The 17,830-nt window shown below is 42.7% G+C and overlaps 1 protein-coding gene across 1 annotated transcript in view; it reads right to left on the reverse strand.

Moving 5' to 3' along the window:
* The window catches only part of DNMT1 (DNA methyltransferase 1), a 53,767-nt gene that overhangs the window by 34,533 nt on the left and 1,404 nt on the right, over positions 1–17,830 (reverse strand). Inside the window, exons 2-10 of the mRNA XM_089486255.1 lie at positions 10,449–10,491; positions 10,200–10,307; positions 9,445–9,721; positions 7,438–7,510; positions 6,354–6,453; positions 6,051–6,091; positions 4,728–4,779; positions 2,543–2,626; positions 2,337–2,446 (exon numbers count right to left, since the gene is read on the reverse strand). Of these exons, the coding sequence (XP_089342381.1) occupies positions 2,337–2,446; positions 2,543–2,626; positions 4,728–4,779; positions 6,051–6,091; positions 6,354–6,453; positions 7,438–7,510; positions 9,445–9,721; positions 10,200–10,307; positions 10,449–10,491 (888 nt within the window). The remainder of the gene's footprint in view (positions 1–2,336; positions 2,447–2,542; positions 2,627–4,727; positions 4,780–6,050; positions 6,092–6,353; positions 6,454–7,437; positions 7,511–9,444; positions 9,722–10,199; positions 10,308–10,448; positions 10,492–17,830) is intronic.

Here is a 17,830-nt window from a genome sequence, read left to right on the forward strand (position 1 = left end):
GGTGATGTAGGTGGTTGATGCCATGTGTCTGAACGCTATTTGAGCTGTATGAGCAATAATTGTTCTGTGCAAGAGGCATACTTGGATTGGGGTTGGGGTGGCTGACGCCTGCCAACAAAGAAGAGGATTGGGATGGATATCTTTGTCTCGGCCAGGAACATATTGATTCCTAGTGTACTGGCATGGGAGGAGGTGCTTTGGTAGCCGACATTGAGATGGACGTAACTCCTGAATGAGGTGGTCATCGTTAATGTCTTGGCAGTCTAAGGGAACATAGTATAGACCTGTCTATTCATCAAAGATCAGATCAGAATAATCTAAAGATGCATCTTCTTCTTGGTACCAATGATTAGCCTCATCAGTATGTTCACGGTACTGACAGTTGGTGTCGACATCCATGAAGCATTCTTGAGGTTCAAGAGAAACCAACTAGTGGTCTTGAACCTGGAACAAATGAGGCATCAGCCATCTCTGGGGAATGGGAGTTAGATGAGCAGGAGGCAGAGGAGAGGCGGGCAACTTGTCCTCTGAAGCAGACTCCACATCCACTTCAACATGGGACTGGGGATTTTGCTAGAGAAGTCTCAGAAGGGATAGGTACCTTCTGTTGTGATCCCTCAACTGCTGGGGGAGTCAATTTTAGAGTGCACTTCTGCTCATGGGATGAATCCGATGAGCGTTTCTTCTTTTTACACTCCCCAGCCTCGGTGTGGGAAAAGTCCCGGTGCTTTTTTGAGGAGTGGTGCTTATGTGGTGACCCTTCAGATTCTGTGTGCTTGCATTTTATAGAATGTTTCCCTTTAGCATCATGATCCTGGTCAAACTTAGATGCAACGGTTGTGACTACAGAGGTGTAAGAGCAGCCAGCTTTGGGTTTTTCTTAGAAGATTTAGGGTTTTTCTTAGAAGATTTAGAAAGCATTGAAATGGTAGCTTCAGGTTGCTGCACTTGGCGATAGAGAGCTGCCCAGAAGCAAGTCTCTCGATTTTTGCAAGCCTGTGGGGTGAAGGCTTTGCAATGAGATCAGGTGGACACGTTATGACCTCCCCACAAACACAGGAGGTACTTTGAATACCATGGCCTGGTATTTTTCATTTGCATTGCACATACTTTTTGAAAGTGTAGCCATAGCTGAATCCAGTCTGACAAGAAAAGCCATGAAATGGTCTAAGTTCAATCCGAATTTATCAAGAACAAATGAATCTAGGCATAGTTCCTTCAAGCTGCTAGCGCGGTGGACGAAAGGAACTGGAGAAAGAGCGGGAATGCTGGGGTATATACACAAATGAGCGGGGCTACTGCCAAAAAAATCTCCCTAGCAATTCCAGAAGATTCCAATGCTATCTGAGCAGACATAGAATAGCCCATTTGTGTGCATTCACAGAGACTGCAAAGAAGCAGCAAGAGAGGGCAAATTCAATGAGGTAGTAAAGCTGCTTGGGAAAACAGAGGAAAGACCTGTCTCCTCCTCCAGAATGCCCTTTGAGAATCTGGTCATGATGCAACAATGCAGCCTTGTACTTTCAGGCAAGGTCTGATTTCTCCAGTAGGATTTCTCCTGCCACTCAGAAGACCTCCATCTGCCACTGCTGGCACAAGCAGAGCCCAAGACTGAAGGCATTTCCTACATCTTTAAAGTCTCTCCTTATAGCAAGGAAGACACAAAAACTGCTCCTGTTGTGTTATTATAAAGTTAAATTACCTCTCTTTCTCTAAAAACAGACACATTCATCCAGATACAGAACTACACATGGGCAAATATCCCTATCTACAGTTATATACTTTTACATGTCACTAGGGTAGATCAAAGTTGGTATTTTTTTCCAGCTCTTTTGAGTTCCAAATTTGGAAAAAAGTGGATACAAACAGTAGTAGTGGTAATAATAATAATAATAATACAACAACAACAACACTCCCAGAATCCTCAGTCACTGCCATGCTAAATGGGGCATTTCAGGAAATAGAGAGGCAGGATCCTGACTTTCTCAAGCCCTACGGTACACAAACTGTCCAGCTGGCTTCAGTTCTGCAGCTGTACTGGGAGAGTTGTTCCACTGGATTGGTAGCATCAATTGGAACATAAAAAATGGATGGGCCTTGAGCAGGAGTGCTATTTGCCTACCTGCGCTTATCACTTTCCTCCTCTACCCTGCACACCTTGTCCTGTGCCCTGAGAGACCCAAATGAGCAGCTCCTTCATCCTGCTGCTACTTGCAGAATCCCATTTGGAGAGAGCGCGACACTGAGAAAGCCCCAGGCAATGCTTGCCTTCCAACAGTCACTCTTCCCAATTCCCTTCCAACCTGGGTTTACACGAAGTCTGCAGGTGGCCTCACCTGAAAAATGTCACTTTGTGTTGGGGCAGATCATCGTAACTCTCAAACCCATCTTCATTGGCATCAAAAATAGACAGACGTTCATCAGTCAGCATCTCTGGCTCATCTAGCTAGGAAGATAAAATATTTTGCCTTTATTCTGGAGGGACCCGCAACCACTGAGGCAGCATTCTACTCATTCAGTTGCAAAAGGTCCACTGACTTACTGCATCATCTGGATCCCCTTGAAAGAACTTGAGGTCAGGGTCATCCAAGTACTGTCGGCATTCAGCACACTTGGGAGGAGTGGTCTGGAAAGGAAAGACACAAGAGGGATATGTCACCCCAAGATATTGGTCCAGGACTGTGAACCGCACAAGAAATTTTCTGTTACAATGGAAAGCCTGTGCTAAAACACTTTTGATTGCATGCAATTACGTTTTAGCATGAATTTTAGCAGTTGCTAAACTATATAGAAAGAGGAAGGTTGTGCTTTTCTCAGCCCTTGTTACCTTTGTGTGAAAGGCTGGCAAAGTGCAGCCCCTTTCTAGCCACTACAACTCCCAGCATTCCTCACCACTCCTCACCTCCCAGGAAAACTAGTGGTGAGGAATGCTGGGAGCTGCCATCTACTTATAGCTGGAGGCTGTACTTTGTGCCCACCTCCCCACTTTAATGCAGGAAACTCAAGAGGACTCAATTTACAAGGCTTAAGAAACTTCCCATTTACTGACATAATTATGCCAATGTCAGTTTATAATATGCTCTAATTAGTCACTTGCACTGAAAGATCCTACTCAGAGAGAACCAGTTGTTCTTTCTCAGAAAACAACCACCCTTTTATTAGGCAAGTTAAAACAGGCATCCAATGGAGATTTAATGAGCAACAAAAGGATTTTAAAAAATTGATGATGTTTTTCCAACAAACCTTAAAATCCTCACTATTTAAATGCGTAGTTTGAAGGGTGGTTTGTTTTTGTTTTTACCTAGGGAATATTGTTCCAGACTTAATGGAGGAGCAAATCTGAAATCAGGAAAATCACCAAAGGACAAGACAGGATAATATCAGTCATTTTTGAACACTTTAAAAAGAAGATTTTTTTTAATTCCTTCAAGAGGTTTTATAAAGACTCTAAAAAGAACCTGTTGTTCAAATGCATGACTCAGCTAACTTCAGGAGTCAAAAAGGTAGCTACCCAAAAGCTTGCTGTATGACACTGTAACTGTATGCATGTACTTGTATAATGACAGTATAACCTGATCTTCACTATAAAGCATTTCTCAAGCAACTCATGAAGTTAATCATATCAGACACAACAAAATATTTTAAAATAAATTTGCATAGAATATTTTTACCTATTTAGACAAAGGAGGGTTTTTGAATACATAACAAGAACGTGCTTAAGAAAACAGTTTTGATAAATAAACATTAATTGTAACTTCTGAATAACCAAGGTCATGTTGCCTCAGGCAATAGATGCCAGCAGGGCAGCAGTGTTCCACATTGTCGGAGGGCAATGGTACATGTGCTGCTCTGGGCTCCCTGAACTAGCCTGATGCCTCTGGGGTGGCAACAGATACTATTCCCGTGTGAAAGATTCAACTGACAGCCTAGCTGGCTTTAGTATGTCAGATGGGGAGGAACACCATTTTGTCTTTTGCCTCAGATCATAAAATGATTTTGGCTCAGCTATATGGACTGTCGCAATCTAGCCAAAATGGACATCTGACAGGTTTTCCCAAACAACACTGATGTCTGCAGTACCTGCACGAATAGGTGCTTGTCTGCTAAATTTGTGCTGCTGAACCATTTGCTCACACCAACCCAGTTCTTAAACTCAATTTCATTTCACTCATCATGGCTTATAGAGCTCTTCAAATACAGAAGCTGCTTAGCTACATTTCTCAATCATCTTCAAAAACTACCCAGTAAGGTACACCATCATTACAGTGGCTCCTTGGCATCTGCTGGGGTTTTGTTCCAGGAAAATCCATGGATGAATACAATGGACAATAAAATGGTGTCCCTTTCATAAAATGGCAAAATCAAGGTTTGCTTTTCAGAATTTATATATTGTTGAATATCTTCAAGCTGTGGATGCTCGAATCCATGGATTAAAAAAAAACACGTGGATATGTAGGGTTGACTGTACTCTGTTTTTAAAGACAGAAAACAGAGGCCAAGGAAGATTAGGACCAGCCTCTAGAAAGCCATCTGAACTGCTTTCTCTCCACTTTCAAGTTTTGTATTTATGCTTGTACTGCAGTATCTAGAATCAGAGAACAGATGTTTCTTCGACTGCTTATACTGCTTATCAACCATCAGGGAAGAGGGTTGCACCAGAAATGCTACAGTTCTAGACAGATTTTCCAAATACAAATCAAAACAAAAAAACACAAATGTCCACTTACTTTAACAGGTGGCACTGTTTTAACTTGAGTTGCTTCTTCCTTTATCTCAGACCTAGAAAAAACAAAATAAAACAATACAAAACCCAAAAATAAACAACTTGTCCAACAGTAAAATAAGTTGAACATAAGCTGTTGCAAGAACATTATCAAGCTACTGGATACACAGATTCTGTAAACTTTAATCCTTTAATTCTGATACGCAACAGTAAAGTAGAAAACAATTGTGATACTACTGTAGGTGTTTTTCATCTATATCCTCAAGACACACCGAGGACTCTTGTAACCAAAAGGAAAGTTATAATTCTTCTAAATAAATAATACACACATACACACACAGTGCTTTGCACTTTCATGTACAAAGCAGCTTTCATGTTCAAAGGAACAAAGTTGTACAGGAAGGCAGATTTGTAGCCATTTTATGTCCTCCAAAGTGGGACAGATACTGACTGTTCCAGCTCAATGTCTCTTATGTTATCCCATCAATGCTAGGCATCTAGATATTTACCACAAAATGTTTAATCAAAGTAACCACATCTTAAAAGACTATCAGCTTTTCTGGCCTGTGAAAATTGCAATGTTCTCCAACTGTTTACTAGGGTTAAGAAACCAGGGCTACACAATTCATGTGAATTCGCCCCTTGCTTTCTTTTTTCCAAACCAACACTAGTGTGTGATTGTATCTACCAAAAAACTGAAGCGAATCCTGGTTCACTCTTTGCTCAAACAAGGGCATCCAAGTTCAAGAGAACAAATAAATTGGCTTCATTTCCAGTCCCTTGCCCTGTTGTTACAAAATAAAGGCCAGCACTGCTCCCAAATACTATCAAAGACTTTCTGCATTTTTTTCTATAGTAGTAGTAGTGTCATTACTTTTACCAAGAAATATCCTATATTTTAACACACAATCAGATAAGCTCATCTTCATTATGTCCCTCTCCCTGATAAACTGTGGTTGGTATTATTGAATTAGTTGGGGCTGGTTAGAAAAATAAATGGCTATAGAGTGGCTTGATCCAAAGGAGAACAAAGCTGCTGTACCTTTCAAAATTCAGCAGCTATAGCCTTCATGGCAAGTCACACTGGGTGAGGCTCACTTTTCTACACAACTACTAGAGGTATAAGAGCCTTCGCCTCTTTTGCATTTGGCCACACTAAGTTGCTGCCATTTTCCTGTTCAGGTCTTATGTATGCTTCTCAAAGAGGAGAAAACCTCAAAATAAGTTCATGCTTTTCTACACAGCTACAAACTTATTTATTCTTTGCTAGGAAAATGAACAAGGAGGAATGTTCCCAGTCATCAAGTTTCCAGCTAACAATGCTTACCCTTCTTTAGTTTCCATTTTGATTCTTTTCTCATCTTGTTCCTGGAAAGGGAAAAACAGTGTTGAGAAGCCACCAACCTTTTCTTCCTTTAAGAAGGTGAAAATTTGATTCTTGTGAATGCAAGGTATGCATCCTCCAGGGGTAATACAGAAACACTAAAGCCATAGTTGTTTTGCCATACACATCACCTAAAAGTATTCTATGCTTTGCATCCATATTTCAAACATTTTTTTGGGGGGGGGAGAAAAGAAAAAAGCAAAATGTTGTAAAGCATTCAATAGTCACATGGTCTTACATGCATACCTTCTCTCCAAGCTGTTCCTCCTCTTCTTCTTCCTCGTTTTCTACGTTCATTTCTTCTTTTGGCTCTCCATTCACTTCTTCAGATTTGCGTTTATTGGACCTATTGTGATCAACCATAATATGGGCTTCTTAGAGGAAGTTACTGTAATTCAGAAGTTATTCATTCTACTTAACGTGCGGGGGGAGAGAAGCTAAACAACTCTTATATCCTGTACAGATTGTCGTGGGGTCGTAGTGTATGCATGCCACATGCCCAACCGCATGGCAGGGGGCCCCATGGGACTCCGTTTAAAGTGCTGTGCCAAAGGAATGCTGAAAAGCCATGGCAGCAGCAGCTAGGGTGCCCTTTTTGGGCCACGGAAAGGCCAGATCAGGGCCGTAATGTGTAGTTGCTGTGGCCCCAATCTGGCAAGGAAAGGGGCAGCACGGAGCTGCCCCTTAGGGGCGGTTTGTTGAGCCCTTTAATGAGGTCAATTGTGCGAAGCATGTTTAGTGTAAACAGCATGCAATGGATAGCTATAGTTGTGCAGATATTGAATTTGAACTCATTATTTTTCACATGATTTTACTGTCATGACTAATCCAAAATCCAGCTCTGGTAACATGACTTACAAGGTCAATTGTGGGCCATAACAAGGGCTATGATCAGAGCTTAGAAGTTACTTTATGGTCTGCAACTCCCAACCCCCATCCCAACCCTTTATCTCAATTCTTCATGCTTTGGGGAGCCATGCACTTATGACAACAAACCATCTCAGAAGCTCCTGGAAAAGTCAAGCTTGCTGAACTTTTTTCACTGTTTCTTGTCCCAGGAAAGCTTGCTGTTCTTTGTCAAAATCTTATAACCTGCTCCTTCCAGGTCAACAGCCTATAACCCCACACTTGTCAAACATAAACCCACACACCATTGTCTGCCCATTGCTCACCACTAACCACCTCATTGGAACTGTAAATGTGGCAATCACAGCAAGAAGAGGAAAAGGCAGGGAAATGAGACAGTCAATATGACATAGAAGTAGCAATGAAAACATATCATTCCTCCCTGCCCCAAAATACAATCAGTGTTACACACTACCCTACTCACCCTTTGGAAAACATAGTCAAAATGGTAGGTTGCTTGCCAGAACTACGGGTGATCCTTGAGCTGCTTGGGGTTTCTGTACAGTAATAAAAAATACAAAACAAAACAAAAACAACACACACAGTTGTAGATGCCAGCATGCACTATTACTGCAGCTTTCTAGTGCTCATGTCAGATTACACTATTACTGTACTGGACTATTACGGCAGCTCATGTCAGATTACACTCCCCATCAACATCACTATTGTCATGTCTAAATCAGAGCAACCTTCCATCATCAAACACACCACCTTAATCTCAAATTGACTGGAAGGACAAACTTCCTCATACTTATACCAGGGTGGGAATCAGGTACACCTCCTGATGTTGTTTTAAGTGTTAAGTCCTTTAAGCAGTGACCAGCACAACCAATGGCAAAGAATGCTAGGAGCTACAGTCCCACAGTACCTGGGGGGCTATGTGATCCCCAACATCCCACCAAACTCAGGAGTTTGCTCTCACTGCCTAAAGAGCCATGTTCCTCATTCTGCTGCAGCCACCTTGAAATGAAGAACAGGGATTGGATACAAGGATTGGAGTGAATTGAGGCTGAGAGTGGAGACACAAATACAAACCAAACACTTACCTAGTTCCAAAGCAGAGCTTGGTAAAGTTATTTCCTGGGATGAGACCTTCTAGAATCACTTCCATCACAAGCCAAGCCCCTCCGCAGCTGCTAGTTATGCCTGGGGTGTGTGTGATTCTGGGAGGTGTCATTCAATAATGTAACTTTGCAAGCTCTGGTTCAGAGTATGACACTTATCTCTTGCACAAATGAGCTATGTAATGTATAGCAACACATCTAAACCTCATAGCTTACTCCACAATCCAGATTTATGATTTGATGCTTCACAATAAGGAGACTGTGAAGCCAGCACTCAGTAACAGAAATGAGATAGAAAATGAGATGATGCAACCCGTCAGTACTGGTGGTACTGAAATTTTTGCTTGACTAATGCACTGCAGAAAGGGGCAAAAAAACCCAACTATTTTTCATCCTGCTGTGTATGTGGTTTCATGGGGCACTGACCCCATTTCCCCCTATCTCTCATGATGGAGGAAGGAGGGCTCCAGAGTTGAAACTGACATATTTCTCTAATTCAGTGCCCTCCTGATGTGTGGTAGATGGCAATTCCCACCTTCCCACACAAGTGGTCACTGATCTGCTGATTGGACAATGGCAATTGTAACCTAACACATATGAAGGGCATCAGGTTACAGAAGTCCACAGAAGTTATTATTCCACAATACAGTGGGCACTTAGTATCTGTTGAGGTTTGGTTCCATGATGCCCTGTTGATACTACAATCTGTGGATGTTCAATTCCCATTAATTGCAATGGCATAGTAAAATGGTGACCTTTATATAGAATGGTAAAATCAAGGTTTGCTTTTTTGAATACATGCACACAGACATATGTATATAAAATATTTTCAAGCTGGGGCTGCTTGAATCCATGGATAAAGAATCTGTGGATATGGAGGGCTAACTGTATATTTCTACTAGCTCACCTGCCTACACATATCTGTGTCAACTGTTTGAAATCCACCCAATACAACCAGAAAGTTTCAGCTTACCTGTCTGGTGGCAGGTTTTAAGGTGCTGTCCATTTAAAGTAGGACAGGCAACCTTTTTTTTTAACCTGTTGGGACCACAGCTAGAAGTGGGTAAGGCTAAGATTAGTGGTGGATAAAACCTGGTGCAAAATTAGGCCAACTATTTCCCCTATCTCTCTGCTTCTGACACACCCTTTTCTCATCCTCTCTGTCACCTCTTCTATCTCATTCCTTCCCTCGCTGAACTAATTCCTTGCAGAGAGATTTGGGAATTGGGGCAAAGGCCACATGAAACCAGACCAAGGGCTGCAGGCAACCCTAGGACTGCAGATTGCCCACTACAGGTTTAAGGAACACACCTAAAATTAATGGCATCTCTCAAGTGTTTTCCTTAAGTGTTTAAATGACTTCTTACTTCTACTCTCACTGTTGGACTTGCTCCTCCTGCCTCTACGAGCTTTAGGCAGAGATGGTGAAGCCAGTGGTGTTGAAGAGGAAGATGAGGCTGCCTCTTCGATCTCCATGCTGCTGTCCTCTTCCACCTTAATACCCATTCTCTCAGGTTCTTCATCGCTACCATAGGCACCGTTTTCTGCACAGCCATTGGCCTTCTGGCCAAGTTCCAGGTTATCTCCATTTTCAAAAGGAAGTTCTTTGTGGAGTAGGGCTTTAACTTTGGCCAGATACCGTTCCTGCAGCAGAACAGAAAGACTGATTGGCTAAGCACATGTATTTTTTAGCTTCTCTACCAACCTGCGGGAGGAGGAAGGGGCCAAACAACCCAAGTCAATGGATTGTAGGTATTGTGATGCTGCTTTTGGGGAAGTCTATAAGTGAAGCTCTCCTCTCAAGACATTGTATTTCATCCCTGATTGAGGTCACTGTATATATACAGTATGCTAGTTTTCAATTCATGCCCTTCTTGTGATTGATATGCATCAGAAAGTTACACATTTGATTGAATCACCATGGGGGGAAAAAGACTTCATCAAGATTCCTTTCTAAACTGGGATTTAATCAAATGTACAAATCCTAGAAAAAGAAAGGAATTGAAAATAGCAAGAAACTTGGCACATATTAATTTCAGAAATTTTTCCAGGGAAGCAGACAGAGTGTGCCCCTGGAAAAGTACAAAAAGAATCCATGCATCTCTAACCATTAGCTACTCACCTCAGAGAGCTCCTCTTTGTGAAGCTTGGTCTCCAGGTCTTTCAGCTGATTCTGAGCATCTGCCTGTAAGAAGCCATGTATCAGATTCAGCTTTTCCTTAACGCATTCCTGAAGAGAGAGAAAGAGGATGAGGGACTCTTGCATCTAGTAAGTCAGACCTGCAGAGGCTTACTAGGAAAATAGCAGAAAGGCATGGTCAGACGTGTGACTCTCCATCAGAGTGGGGGAAATGAAAATGGGTGCACTCACTCTTTCTCCAAGACCATCTTCATCCCTCTCCAGATCTTTTAGCCTATTATTAAAAAAAAAACAGTTCTTCATTAGGAGGGAGCCTCTTTCTGTTTTAACCCCTCTAGTTTTCATGGGACAGCAGCAATTAGACATTGACAATTCTAATTTTGATTTTTAGCAGTTTTTTTTTCTTTTGCATATTTCTGGTGATAGGCCCTAAGGATGAGATAATACTCTCCCTGACCCTGTGAAAGTAGGCTATATCATTTCTAGTTTCAGAATTCTATGTACTGGAACTGGACCGTATTAGGTCCATTGACTTTGCCTCCTTTGGCATCTTGTTCCTTGCCACCCAGCATGGAGTAGTAGTTTGAGTGTTGCACAATGGAGACTAGGGTTCAATTTCCAGCTTGGCCATGGAATCCCACTGGGTGACCTTGAGCAAATCACCTTCTCTGAACAAATCTTGTCAAGAAAGCCCCATGAATAGATTCACCTTAGGGTCGCCATAAGTCGGAAATAACTTGAAGGCACACAACACACATACCCTCACTACCCACCAGCTTGGAGTCTCACTTCATGTTCACATCTTTGATCAATAGCACCTCAGAGACACCATGTTCCTGTGAAGAGGGAAGTCAAGGAGACAACATGTTTGCCCTGGCTCAAAGTGGCTGAAAGAGTACGAGAAACTACTTTTGCCTCCTTTGGTCTTGGACTTTGATCATGATCATGGTGGGGATTGATTTCCACTCAGCCACACCTCTGGAGGGTTCAGCACTACATCACAGTATTTAGCAAGCCTACGTCCAGACACAAAAATGACAGAATGACAGCACAAATGCTGCTGCCAACAAATTTGTTCATCCAAAAGAGACAGAGGAGAAGTCTAGTATGCTTTAAAGCAGCCTTCCACAACTTGGTGTCCTTCAGATGTATGCAACTCATACCATCCATAGCCTGCATGGCCAATCACCCATGAAACCTCTGGAGGGCATGACTTTATGAATGGCTGCTTCAAAACATTCCCAGTGAAGTCCTCAAAATTAGGAAAGAAAGAAAAACACAGCAAAAAAATGTTATCTATAAGAAAATGCAAGGGACATATTCAGTTAGGGGAGGAAATTCATGCTATGGCTCAACCCTTCACAGACTCTTATAGGCTTACAGCATGTTCCAATTCACAAAGATGTCTGTTTTGTTTTCTTAATCCAGGGAGTGCTTCACTTACTGTCTGCAAAGAATGGGTTTAAAAGCTAACTCTCACTCTTCAGGAAGAGAGCCACAGCTGCCAACCCAAAAGCCAGAGGAGCTGGTTAAGCAAACAGTCATTTTAGCCATCCCAAAGAGAAGGAACTACAGCTGGCCCTCCACATTTGTGGTTTTGACTTTTACGAATGTATTTGCACTTTTTATTAATATGTTCTCTCTAGGAATCTCTAGGTTCTCTAGCACAACTCTGCCAGAGACTGACTATAGAGTTGTGCTGGAGAACCTAGGACTTCCTAGACAAAACCTTGTAGGTCCTTGTAGGTAGCATTTGTAGGTCCTCCAGTATGATTCTATGATCAACCTTTGGCATAAGTTGACCAGAGAGTTGAACTGGAGGAACTGGAGATTCCTAGACAGGTGTTTTCCTAGGTAAAAAGAACAGTGGTGTTTTATTTGCAGTTTTTCCACATTCATAGGGGTCCTTCACGCCTAACTCAAGCAAATGTGGAGGGACCGTTGTAGCTTCTATGCTGAAGATGGATGGGAACACACACACAAAACAAACAAGCTTTAACACCCAGTAGTCTTCCCCAGGGGCTTCAACTAACTCCCTGTGGGAAAGGAGGATTCTAGTTGGGCTTCTTCTCATCATACCCTTCCTGCAGTGTCCGCTAAGAAAGGCATACTTACTAATTTACTAATGAACTTAAAATCAGGGGTGTGTTGAGAGAAAAGTTTTCAACATTTAGCTTGGTACTTGTTCCCTAAAGTGGGACTATTGGAAGTAAGATGGGCTAACTGAATACCTCGAGGAAGCAGAGCTCTCATCCTGTAACTCAAAGTGAGACTCCCACATGGCTGACTACACAGCCCAGGTTGGCATCATGGTTGTGGCCGACAACAGATGCTACTGGACAGGCCAAATGAAGGAACACAGGCTCTAGGCCACAGACTTCCGCAACACTATAAAAAGAAAATGAAATCTATTTGATCTTCAGCTATAAAGTCAAGCTGTCCTGGCTAGAAGCCACATTGCAAGCGATCTGAAGAGAGTGGGATGTTTTTCCATTGAAGAGCAGCAACCAACCAGAATCCCAGCCACACACCTACACTGTCAGGCTCTAGAAAAGGACTCCAGTATCCTCTGCAAGCTACTTGTCATTTGTCTGTCATACATGTGAATACATGCACGCATATCCATGCAAGAACATGACCAAATTCTGAGCAGCCAAGTCTAGGACTTGAGCAATTTCTTAACTCCGCTGAGACACAATTTCTCCCTTTGGATCTGCCCTTCCAATAAAAACAAACAACCATGATCAAAATATTTTAAAAGACTAACTCTTTTACTACTCTAGGACAATGGCCAAAGTGAAAGGGCACCACTTACTTGCAGTTCTCATATTTAACTCCTCGTCTGTTTCAACATTTCATGGCACCAAGACAGATGAACTGCATGTGTCCCCTCCCTCTGTGATACACAGAAAGGCATGATGTGCAGCTTTTTGTATCTTATTACATTCCACCCCACTTCCACAACGGCTGCATATCTTGAGGCCTAGATATCACTCTGTACTAAATCTGTGTAAGTTTTTATCCACAAAAGCACATTCTAAAATAAAAACCAGTTTGGCTTAAACATGCTACTACATTCCTTTTTTTCTCCCTGTCCCCCTGTCCCTTTTTATATAGAAAAGGGATTTCCCCATTCTTTCATTCAAGGTGGTCACATGAGACACACTCTTTCTAACTTACCCTTTAGTTTTATGATTTGGCACACTGTAGGCCAGATGTTTTTTTTTAAGCAAAAGACTATGTTGTTATGAAGGCCCTTTTAAAATGCTTGCTCTCTTTGAAGAGAGAATCTGTTTAGTGGCTCCTGTGCACAACTGCAGAACTGAAATTCATTTCCAACGCTGACACATTATTAGACAGGCTCAGCAGAAATTGGCTAGCTCACACTTCAAACAGTAGTCACTTTTAGGTCAGGATTAGGAATTATGCAGTCTTTCAGCTGTTGTTGGGCTGATATTTTTCGCTACTGTCTCTGTTTCCTAGGACTGCTGGGACTTGTCTGACAACATCTAGAGGAGTACATGATTCCACAACCCTGCTTTCGGTGGTTTGTGTGTGTATGTGAGTTGCTCTTGCTATGGCTATATTCATCAACAAATGGAACAGGTCACATTCACTAATTCAACCATTTAGTCTCTTGCCTCAGTCACCTTTCCATTTACACCCTGCATAATTTACTTACTTACTTTGTAAGATCCTCCGCATCATCCCTCTGCTCCTGTACAAGGAACTGCAATACCAAAAATGGGGATCATGCAGCCCAATAGATGTCTGATTGCAATTCCCATGATTTCTCATCACTAGCTGTAATCACTAGAATTAATGGGAGTTGCAGCCCAGCAAAACATAGAGGGCCACTAATTTCCCACTTTTGCACCATCCCAAAGATGTTACCATTCCATGAGTTTAATAAGAATAAGTTCCAGCTCCAAAAGTTTGCAGTGTAACAAATTTGTTGGTCTTGAAGTAACATGACACAAACCCTATTTGTTTTGGCTACAACACACTAACAACCTATCAGAACTTTCACTTCTTGCTTTCTTTGCACAGCACAGATCACAGTTGCTAAAATGCCACAAAGTCAGTTGGCTAACATTCCTGGCCACCCACTTGTAAGTGAACACATGGAAGACAGGCTAAAATGTACCTGTGTCATTGTCATACTGGTCTTGCCAACCCAACATTTCATGGCTTACAACATCTGACTTTTGGATCATATCCAAAACCCTTCCACTCCTGACCAACCTTCCACTCCTGTTGGCAAAGGCAGGCAGAAGTGGTGGGAATAAAGCAGGATCAAGCAAGTACTGTGAAGACACCATTTCCCTGTTTTGTCTTGGAAACTAAGAAGAGTCAGCCCTGGTTAGTACTTGGATGGGAGATCACCAAGGGGTACAAAGTGCTATGCTCCTTACCTAAGAAAACCATATGAAATACATGGAATCACCACAATTCAACAGGCAACCTGCAGGTACATAAATACACCACTTGAAAATGTAATTTATCAAAAGGGCATTTTAGAGAGAGGTGGACAACTGTAGAAGGAACAGAGGCACATAAATTGAACTGCTAACCCACCATCACCCACTGGGTTCTAAAAATTAATACTGCCAAGGAAGTCACAGACCTGAAGAATGGGTATTCCCACTTTACTGAACCCCCAATACTACAGGTTACCGATGTCCTGCTAAATCAATTGTACAACACATACAACTATCTGGGATCCCTTTCTTCTCTTTCCGTTTCTCCAAATTAATATTTGAAAGTGGCAGCTACCTGGTGGGTATTCATATTGGTCTCACAAACTTTCATAGCTAAATGCCACAGTAACTCAGGAACATGTTTCCTAGCTAAAAAAAAAAAATCTAACAAAGCTTGACTTTTAAAGGAAAAGCTAGCTCTTGGCCTAAAGCAGTTCAAAATTTTACTATGGAGACGATTTTCCATGCAGCTAATGGCTGACTGCAATCTACCATCACCCCACATAAGAACAGAGAGCTACGGGATACTTCAAGGTGTGAAATGGTTGTGAGGCAGTTGCAAATGTATGGCTCTCCTGCGGTCACCACCAAACACACACATGCAACAATACAGAGGAAAAGAAGGGGCAGGAACATTAACTGATTGTCTCTTCAAACCCACTGCTAGATTAGTTGTAATTCCACCATCAACACCTTCTCCATTCCTAGAATGGGAAGAGTTCAGATGGGGCAGACAGTGGGAGAACAAGGGAAGGCCCTATCCTACTCTCTCAGAAAAAAAAGGTTTGGGAAAATTGCTGCATGAAAGCCACAGGTTCTTGTGTGGGAAAGACGGGAGAGTTCCTCCTAAACTACCAAACCCAGACAATAGCAACATAGATGCTGCCTGCCCGCATTGCCTATCTTCCTCCTCTGAGAGCAAACAGACAGACGGACCATGTGGCACAAGCTACATGGAAAGCCTCGCCACAGCGCATAACAGCAGCTGGCATAAAAAGCTTCATGTACTGAGCCTTCAAGCTGGAAAGCTAACATGTGGGCACTTAATGAGACCCCCCTTCCCCAAAAGAAGAGAGCGAAAGAACACTTCCCTTCTTCCGGTCTCTGCACTGCTGCACAAAAGCCAGCTCATTTTCAACAAGCGCACCTTTCTGGACTCCATTTTGCAGCTGGGCCATAAGGACCACTTGAGAGCAGAAACACAGAGCTACGACGGATACCAAATGTAAAGAAGCAAGGGGAAGAACAATGATTACATGAGTCCAACTCTATTTTTCCTTCTGTGGAAGAAAGTGGAAAGTTAGTCATGTCTGTATTCTGTTTCCTGAACACAACAAAGGTTTCCTATCTAAAATCCCAAAGCTGCGGGACAGTAAAATATATATATATATATTTAAAAAAATATCTGTTGGTAAACATGGTGGAGGAGGGGGAGAATAGCGCTTTGCTTCCGACCCAACGGCCAATATGCTTCTGCGGCAGCACAGCGACCAGCTCCAGAGAAAGCGACTAAGCAAAAACATTCGCACAATGACAATTTGTTCCGAGCAGAAAGGGGAAAAAGTCTACAGCTCGGATTATCCAGAATGGCTGCTGTTGGGATAGGTTGGCCCAGGAAAAGAGGCCCACAGAAAACGCTTCCTAAGGAAAGGGCCGGGCTCCATTGAAATGCACCGCGCTCCTGAAGGCGCCAGAAAGCAGAGAACCAACCAGCCCGCCCTGCAAGCCCCGAGGGTGCCAATGAACCCAACGCATGATGAACCCCCCCCCCTTCTCTCTTTTTTTAAGTCAGGGCATATTAACCACTGTTTCCTGGAGTGTGTGTGTGTGTGTGAGTGTGTGTGAGTGTGCCAATCCTGGCCTGAAACACACACACACACAGAAGCAAGCGTTCCCGCCAAGCCATGCTTTGGACTGCGTAAGATATTTTCACTTCCTGTCTCAGATGGTAAGCAGGAGCATTATGAGAGAAGAGGCAACCCAGAAGAAAGGAGAGGCCAAAAATGCAAAAGGACCCATTTTGGCTCCCCTGATCTCAGCCTCAGAGGATGGCAAAGGCAAAACCTCTCTGGACAAAACTTGCCTTAGGGTCACCATAAGTTGGAAAAAGACCTGAAGACACACAACAGCAAAATAAAACTCTCACATACCTGCACTCCCCCCAAAGAGAAAAATGCTGGATGCAAACAGAAGAGAGCAGCTACTCCTGCCTCTGTCTTCCCTGCTTCTTGAAGAAGAGAAAATACTAGGAATAAATGAGTTACCTGGCTTCACTCCTCTGTTCCACTGTATTTTGATTAAAAGTGTTGGGGAAGGAGTAAGGCATGAGAAGAGTGAAAAAGTGACTGATATGGCAGAAACCTAAAAACCTGACACCTTAGTGATTTCAATGATTTGGAAACAATTGACAACCTAGCACCCTACTTTTGTTGCTTGACAGATAAGGGCTGCCAAAAGAAAATAATGCAGAGGCAGGAAGGGACACCTTGAATGCCACCTTGAACCCACAACTTCAGCTTATATATGGAGGGGAGGATATTCATTTTCTTTAGAGGTAACAGGCCCACAACTGGGAAAGCAATGGAGATGCTCTCCTATAGTAAAGCATGCCTTCCAATTCCTCAAAAGTCCAGGCCTCCAAAGGGAGGTACAGAAGACACCCCAATGTTACAGGTTCAGTTATAAGTCAGATTTGTTCTGTAAAAAATGAAGGAAAGGGGGTGGGGGTGACATACAAGAGAGACCCTCCTTATGTTGTATTTTCCTTTTTAAGGGACCTTTTCTTCTCTTCACACTTTGGGGTTCCCCTTTTACACACACCCCAACCTGGAGGAACTTTCATTTCTCTGTGGAAGAAAAGGGGGGCAGTTCAGCATCTGTGAAAAAGCAACAAGGGGAGGAAGCCTAGTAGTTATTGTTGGTATGGGGGAGAAATATTGGACAAGCCACACTCTCATAGCCTCCTCTTGCCAAGAAAAGTCCATGATAGTTTTGCCTTAGGGTTGCCGTAACTCAGAAATGACTTGAAAGCACATCAGAACAACTAGGACAAGTTGCACTCTCTCAGCCTCAGGGAAAGGCAATGGCAATCCCTTTATGAAGAAACCTTGCCAAAAGAAACCTATGATAGTC

This window comes from Sceloporus occidentalis, unplaced genomic scaffold (genome assembly GCF_023333645.1).
Source record: "Sceloporus occidentalis isolate IW3139 unplaced genomic scaffold, rSceOcc1.0.p SCAF_1, whole genome shotgun sequence".
NCBI lineage: Eukaryota > Metazoa > Chordata > Lepidosauria > Squamata > Phrynosomatidae > Sceloporus > Sceloporus occidentalis.